Here is a 7960-nt window from a genome sequence, read left to right as displayed (position 1 = left end):
GGCTCTCCAGCGGCTCGGTGCACCCCGACGATGAGGCAGGGCGGGTGGTGGAGCTGCAGGAGCTCCTGGAGAAGCAGAACTACGAGGTGGTCCAGGCCAAGGAGCGCATCTCCGCGTTGGCTGCCAGCGTCGCAGAGCTGGAGGAGGACCTCGGCACCGCCAGGAAGGATCTGATCAAGTCGGAGGAGATGAGCAGCAAGTACCAGAGGGACCTGCGTGAGGTTAGACACTGCCCTCTCACACTGCCAAGCCTCTTGCAGAGGCATTCACAGCAGCTTCCACATGCTCTGGACTGGGGAGGGATTGGAGCTTCTGTTGTGTGCAGGGTTCCACAAAAGAGGCCACTGCCTTTGGGACGCTGTCCCCAAACCCATCAGCAGAACACCCCTGAGGGATGTTCCGAGATGCCCGGCTGTGCTGCAGGGCTGGGACACTGAGCTGGGGCCATGCTGGAAGATGCTGCTTGACTCTCCCTTTATGGCTCTGCTATGAAGAGTGGAGCAGGGTTTTCATGGCATGCTTGGACTCGGGGCTGGGTGGCCCAGGTATTCCCAAATTAGTGGTCACAGATCAGGATGTGACAGCCCCTTCACTTCCCCAGGCCCTGGCTCAGAAGGAGGACATGGAGGAGAGGATCACCACACTGGAGAAGCGTTACCTGGCAGCCCAGCGAGAAGCCACCTCCATCCATGACCTCAATGACAAGCTGGAAAGCGAGTTGGCCAACAAGGAGTCCCTTCACCGCCAGGTACCGAACCTGCACCCAAAGACTCCCCATGACCCCGGGCACTTGGGACGGAGAAGTGGGTGCTGGGGCCGGGACCAGCCTTGGTGCTGGGCACCCACCCTGCCCTGTTCCACAGTGTGAGGAGAAGGCCCGGCACCTGCAGGAGCTGCTGGAGCTGGCGGAGCAGAAGCTGCAGCAGACCATGAGGAAGGCAGAGACGCTGCCCGAGGTGGAGGCGGAGCTGGCCCAGCGCATCGCTGCGCTCACCAAGGCAAGTGCTGGGGCACCAGAGCCAAAGGGGGAGCAGGAGCAGGGCAGGAGGCAGCTCTGGCCACCCTGCCCTCGGAGCTGTGCTGTTTCCTGCTTCCCCATGGCTGCAGGGACAATGAACTGGTTTGGAAGCTCTCCACGTGTCCTGTGTGCGTGGGCTCTGCTCCCTTCTCTCTGCTCCTTTCTCCAAGGCATAGATGGCCCTGTTGGGGTAGATGTCCTTTGGCTTGTGCTGGGATCACTCTGGGGTGAGGAGGAAGAGGAAGGACCCAGGATGGATCTGGGAGGGTGCAGGCCTGGAGGGAGGTTGGATACACCTGTGCTTCCTGGGTGCTGCAGCGGGTGCCTGGTCGTGCACAGAGCACCTCCAGCTCCCATCACCTTGCTATCAGGGCTGGTTTGGGCCCACAGCACACAGCCAACCATGGCAGGGATGCAGGCAGTGGGAAAGAGCCCTCCATCCTAGGAAGGATGCAGATGCAGGGATGGAAGGAGGGATGCAGGAAGCTCTGCATGCTTTTGGGGAGCATCATCCGAGAGGGCTGCTCTGCTTTTCCCAGGCAGAAGAGAGGCACGGGAGCATCGAGGAGCACCTCCGGCAGCTGGAGAGTCAGCTGGAGGAGAAGAACCAGGAGCTGGCCAGGGTAAGTGGTGGTCAGCCTGGGCAGGGGGGTCCTGATGGGTCCTGATCTGGATCTTCTGCATCCAGGATCTCTTAAACAAGAGCCACGTTGGAGCTGATGACACTCTGCTGTGATTTCCCTCTCTCCCAGGCATCCAAGCATTGCTGTTAGCATGTACATCCATCCTCTTCCAGCATCACCCCCTGTGCTTGGCCTAGGATAGAGCTTCATAAATCCAGAGGACCAGCACCCACTGGGGTCTGGAATGTCCCCCCAGTGTGGCTGTCCCTGGATGCTCACAGGTTGCTGTTGGCTCTTGCAGGCCCGGCAGCGGGAGAAGATGAATGAGGAGCACAACAAGCGGCTCTCGGACACTGTGGACCGGCTCCTGAGCGAGTCCAACGAGAGGCTGCAGCTCCACCTCAAGGAGAGGATGGCGGCATGGAGAGATGGTCCCATGCAGGGATGGAGAGATGATCCCATGCAGGGATGGAGAGATGGTCCCATGCAGGGATGGAGAGATGGTCCCATGCAGGGATGGAGAGATGGTCCCATGCAGGGATGGAGAGATGGTCCCATGCAGGGATGGAGAGATGGTCCCATGCAGGGATGGAGAGATGGTCCCATGCAGGGATGGAGAGATGGTCCCATGCAGGGATGGAGAGATGGTCCCATGCAGGGATGGAGAGATGGTCCCATGCAGGGATGGAGAGATGGTCCCATGCAGGGATGGAGAGATGGTCCCATGCAGGGATGGAGAGATGGTCCCATGCAGGGATGGAGAGATGGTCCCATGCAGGGAATGGGAGATGATCCCATGCAGGGATGGAGAGATGATCCCATGCAGGATGCCAGCCAGGCGCTGGGGCCTGTGGGAGCACTGGGAAGTGTGCCCTGCATCACACCCACTCCACGCTGCCTTCCACCTCCAGCAGCAGCAGGGTTTGTCCTGCTCTGCTCCCTCACTTCCCTGTGTTTCTTCTGGCTGTCCAAGCCAAACCCTGCTGCATTTTGCAGGTGAAAATGCAGTGTTCATCCTCTCCCACCTGCCCATCTCCTCCTCATGCTGCCTTGAAACCTCCCTATCTCCAGCCCGGGCTGCTCTGCCTGCTCCAAGCCAGGGCAGAGCCCATGAACAGCTCCCAGCTCCCACACTGGGGCACTGGGCTTTCCTTTGAGGAGCCAGCTGGAGCTGCTGCTGCTTCCCAGCATGAATGCAATTAGCTGGGAGAGCAGGTTGCTCAGAGCAAGGATGAACTTCACAGAGCCAATGGGAGGTCGGGCCTTGATAATTCACCTCTATTTGGGTTCCTGCAGGGACCAGGCTCCCATTAGCAAGTCAGAGCACAGAGGGCTTGAATCCCCCAGCTGATGCCTCCAGGACTGGGTCTGTCTCTGCTGCTGCTCTGCAGCTCCTGTCCCCAAGCAGATGTGGCTGTACCAATGTGTCCAGTCATTCAGCAGATAGGTCCGAGTGGCTCTGGGTAAAGAGCAGGACCTGACACATGGGGCTGAGTCCAAATTTCCACCCCAGCAAACAGCAAGGACCAGAGTGGTGGCGCATCATCTGCCTCCTGCTGCTGCCACTGGTTACCCCAGAGCTTCTCCAGGTCTTTGCAGGCAAAAGTGGTCCAAAAAAGAGCATTAGGTCAAGCAGCTGCACACACATCTGCTTTTCCCCCTGCATATTCACTAGCTTAGATGTAGAGGACATTTTTGCCCTTGATGCAGCGCAAGGAGTTCATCTCCTCTCAGATGCATTTCCTAACGCTGGAGCCCTGTCCTTCAACCCTCTAATCACCACTTGCCCCCCATGGCCATGGCCTGGTGCTGGTGTGGGGCAGGAGCCGAGCGAGGGCAGCCCTGCTTGAGGAGCAGGGGCTTTGCAGAGCAGACCCGTCCACAGGTAGGTGAGGAGATGCTCGTGGCCATCGCTGTCCCACGTGCCAGGCGGTCCCATGCTGGCCATTCCCAGGAGGCCGTTTCCTAAATGGTCTCTCTTTTTCTTTCCTGTTTTTGTTCCCTTTTCTTTTGTTTCGTTTTTCAAAGAACACTTTGTTACAAGAGCTGGAAAATACCCAAAAGCAGATAGAGGAGCACCAGCACGACAAGGTAAATGCGGTTGCAGGGAGCCTGCCCCAGTGACTGCACCTCCTCGCTCCTAATTCCTGGCTAGTGGCAGTCGTGGCTCCTAAAATGCCTTAGTTTTGGAGGAGCTGGGATCCCAAAGCACCCAGCAGCAGGAGGCCACAAACTAACCCATGCAGTGGCTGGATGGAAGCTGCCACCCACCCCTCTGGAGACCCCCAGTTCGGTTCCCTGACAGGCATGTTCAGTCCCATCTCCATGTTTCTATCACGTTCATCCATCCCCAATTCCCTGAGGACAGCACCGAGGCTGGGGTGGCTTCACCTCAAGCAGCCACATCCCCTTCACTCCTGAGGCTTTCTCAACCCCCTTACTCCAACTGGTGGAAGATGTGTTCCATGCTCAGCTTGCAGAAGGCCCTGTAGATCTTCACACCTCCCTTGCTCTCAGATAAAGCATCCAGGCAGGGTCTGCAACACGAGTCCACCACGTTGGCCTGTGCTGGAAAGCTGGAGGGTTACAGCTCTTTGAAGCAATAGGATTTTTTGGGATATGCCCCATGTTTCACGCATGGTTGGGGGGATGGAGGGGCTGATTTCCCCCTTGCCCAGGGCCTTGCTCTCCCAGATGCTCCCAGCATCCCAATGTGGGCACTGCTCATGCTTCCCAGCCCTGGCTGCTGAGCTCCAGGCAGAGGCAAAGCTCCACGACCTGCATGATGCTGCCTGCACATTGCCCACCCTGGTTCAGCCTGTTTGCCCATGGGACTGGTTTCTGCTGGGGTGGAAGATCCATCTCCCTGCCAGCTCACATCTCCTGTAGGACACCACAGCCGCGTGGTGCAGGCACAGGTTCCTGCGAGGATGGGACTGGCAGCAGGAGGGACAGGACCAGCAGCACATTTGGCCAACTGGTCCCTCACTGCTGGCCCCACATGTGTGGTGTGGAGCAAACCCAGAGCATCCCAGTGGGACTGATCTTCCTTCACCTCTCAAAGCAGCATCGCTTCAAGCACACGTGTGTCTGTCTGTCTGGCCTGTGATCACTTCCTCCCTCACCCCAGCATCGCCATTCACTGTCGCCTGCATGAGCTGTTTCCGATGTGCCAAAGGTGCTTTAAACCTGGGATGGGGGGTTTTAAAGGAAATATAAACCTGGAAATAGCCCAAACGTGGCTGCTTCTCAGAGCAAAACTAACCCTTGTCTCTTGTCTCACCCCGAACAGCGGCGGTTGTCCGATGAGATCGACAAACTGAGGCTGGAGGTTGATCAGCTCAAGACCAGAAGTGGGACATTTGTGGAGACCGTGCACACAAGGTAAGGGCAGGACCCCACCAGCCTGTGCGTGCCCTGCTTGCACCCTGCACCCATGGCTTTGGCCCCAAAATGCTGTTGGCATCAGGCACTTCTGGTTTCACCAAGCTGCAGGGTGGTTCGTGCAGCAGGGTCAGCTCTGGCTGCGCTGTCCCCATCACAGGACACAGACTGTTGAGAACAGCCCAGCCCAACTGAACAGTCCAAAAGTTGCTCTTTTAAGAGTGAAAACCCACTGGGCATCGTTTCTTTTACTGCACAAAGGACTTAGGCCTTAATTCTCTATGAAAGCTGGGTGTTCACCAAACACCTTTCCCCTTGTGGTGTGCTGGGAATGGGCTGGTGGAGAAGGAGAATCTCTTCTGAGGTGTTGCAAGCAAAGAAGAATGAGCCCCCGCCATTTTTTCCCCTCCTTTCCACAATGGTCCCCCCCTACCTTTTCACTTAAAGTCATCTGGGAGATGGGGAGCAGCCCGGAGCACCAGGAAGAGAGGTGAGTGCATCAGGCCTCAGCCCCCAGCACTGACCAGAGTACCCAGCACTGCAGGGGGATAAAGCAGGGGGGTAGAATAGGAGGGTGACAGCACAACCTGCTCTGCAGTGTGCTGCTGCAGCCGCCTGGGACACAACATCCTCTCCTGCACATCTTAAATGTGGGTTAGAGGCAACAAGGGATCCAAGAGAGCGACAACCAGTGGGGAAAATTCCCCTCTCGGGAATGCTGGAGAAGATGGAAAGGAGCCAGTGTAACCAGCTTCAAACCTGCCAGCAGCTGTGCAGGGAGGAGGAGGCCTGGAAGCCTCATATCTGTTGTGGAGAGAAGAAAGAGGGAGAGTTTGTGAGGCTGAAGGGAAGCTGAGCGCCAGAGGAGCGTGCGGAGCATGTGTGAGACCTCTTTGTATGGGGCTGTAAGAACAAGATGGACATTTTTGTTTAGCTTTGTTTCTGGGAGGAAATAGCAGCAGACAGCTTGAGTTACAGAGGGCAGAGTAATCCCCCAGCTGAAATGTCAGCTTTTGTCTGAGGCGCCTTTATCTGGTTTTAGCTCAGGAGCAGCTTGTCAGTGGCTCCGTAGCTTAAATCCCCTTGAAACTTGGGCTGTGCCTTCGTGTGCAGGCACCAAGCTGACGCCAAGCAGAGCTGCTCCTGTCAGTGGCTTCGTCTGGGCTTGGTAGGATGCTGGGGCAGGGAGGCACTGAAAACCACCTTACCGTGCTGGTGAACACTGGTCTGCCTTGGACAACTGCTTTTGTCATCCTACATCAAACCCCCTCGAGCCTCCCATGGCAATGTACACAGGGAGTGATGACCCTGTGCTCTGGGAACACGCTTGGCTCAGCTCTGGGGTTGGGTCTTCAGGGTGAGGAGGAGTAACCAGGCAACGTGGAGGGGTATGCAACGAGTAGCACGGGTGGCAAAAGGTGACCTCGTGTCCCATAGCTGCTGTGTTGCTCTCACTGGCATGGGGACCTGCTCACAGTCACCATCCTGTGCATGGAGGAGGACGAAGAAGTGCCAGCCAGTTTCTGCTGGAAGATCCCAAATGATGCCCATGTCCCTGCGCTTGGAAGATCTCTTTCAAATGGGATTTGGTTCAACATTTTTAACATGAAAATCTTAAAGAAAATATAAAAAGGAGGAGAAAAGCTCCCTGGATGGCCCCTGTTCTGTAGCGTGGGGATGGAGAAGACAGGCACAAGACGTGCTGTACATGTGAGGTGCAAGCTGTTGTCGAGAGGAAGGACAGGAGGGGACTGCTCAGCCCATGGCTTCGCAGCAGCCCCACTGCACAGGGTGGTTTTCTCTAGGGCTGGCTGGATGCCCTGGTGGGTACCGCAGAGAGGGGGGAGGTAGCAGCAGGGTAGGGCCCAGGGCTGAGCTTCCTACAGTCTGTGAGCACATCTCCAGGGCGAGCACGGGGGGAATGGGGCACCTTTTCCTGGAGCCTTGGTTTTGCTTCATTTATAGAATCCCAGAGTGGTTTGGGTTGAAGGGACCTTAAAGTTCATCCAGTTCCAACCCCCTGCAGGGCAGGGACACCTTCCACTAGAGCAGGTTGCTCCAAGCCCCCGTGTCCAGGCTGGCAAGAGATGCAGAACAGGCAAACATCAGTGGGGTGGGCATGCCAGGGTGGCCTCCTCCTCTGTCCTCAGCAAGCCTGGGCTGCAAGGGGGGCAGCCTGGGGACGAGGGCATCCCTGCACAGAGCAATGTCTGCAACAGGGCTCTTTGTCTCCAGGTCCCATATGGGCAGCGCCACGGACCTGCGCTTCCCACTGAGTGCCGTGGTCCATGGCCCCCCCGAGCCCTTCGGGACAGCCCCGGGTCTGCCTCGGGCACAGAAGGGCCGATTTGCCGCCCGGCGAGAGGAGCCAGCCAAGGTAACCCATCTTCATGGGGTCACAGTGGGGCTGGGGTCTCCTCCTGCCTTGATTGCCAGCCCCACGTGTCCTTGGATGTGGGGATAACATGGTAGGAAGGGGTTTTGCATTGAGTTGTAACTCCTGCGTGGAGGTCTCCAGTTTGGCTTTGGGAGACACGGGCTGCCATGTAGGACCATGCACCTTGTTCTTCCCCAGGACTGGGAGCAGGCCCAGGCTGGCGGTGTCCTGGCCACGGGGCCTCATGCCTTCGACAGCGACCCCGAGATCTCCGATGTGGATGAGGATGACCGCGAGACACTTTTCAGCTCCATGGATGTGCTCTCCCCTGGTGGGCACTCGGATGCCCAGACGTTGGCCATGATGCTCCAGGAGCAGCTGGATGCCATCAACGAGGAGATCAGGTAGTGACCATGGGCAGAACCCACCACTGCCTTGCTCTGAAACGGCTCTGGAGTGGGGGGCAACAAACTTCCAGGTGGTGGGAGGAGGCTCTGATGCCCTCAAATTGAGGTCTTGGTCCAGCTTCAGCCAGGGAAATGGCTCCAGGACACCCAG

General features: G+C 57.6%; 1 protein-coding gene across 1 annotated transcript in view; it reads left to right on the top strand.

The window, feature by feature from the left end:
- Positions 1–7960, top strand: part of LOC104413216 (liprin-alpha-2-like) — a gene marked incomplete at its 3' end in the record, with an annotated part of 14742 nt that overhangs the window by 6444 nt on the left and 338 nt on the right. The window contains exons 7-15 of the mRNA XM_010024148.1: positions 11–221; positions 602–748; positions 864–1002; positions 1562–1641; positions 1943–2070; positions 3666–3732; positions 4934–5025; positions 7261–7402; positions 7601–7806. Coding sequence (XP_010022450.1) covers positions 11–221; positions 602–748; positions 864–1002; positions 1562–1641; positions 1943–2070; positions 3666–3732; positions 4934–5025; positions 7261–7402; positions 7601–7806 — 1212 coding nt within the window. The remainder of the gene's footprint in view (positions 1–10; positions 222–601; positions 749–863; positions 1003–1561; positions 1642–1942; positions 2071–3665; positions 3733–4933; positions 5026–7260; positions 7403–7600; positions 7807–7960) is intronic.

The sequence above is a fragment of the Nestor notabilis genome, unplaced genomic scaffold, assembly GCF_000696875.1.
Source record: "Nestor notabilis isolate BGI_N333 unplaced genomic scaffold, ASM69687v1 scaffold19080, whole genome shotgun sequence".
Lineage (NCBI taxonomy): Eukaryota > Metazoa > Chordata > Aves > Psittaciformes > Psittacidae > Nestor > Nestor notabilis.
This window is presented reverse-complemented; position numbering and strand designations above follow the sequence as displayed.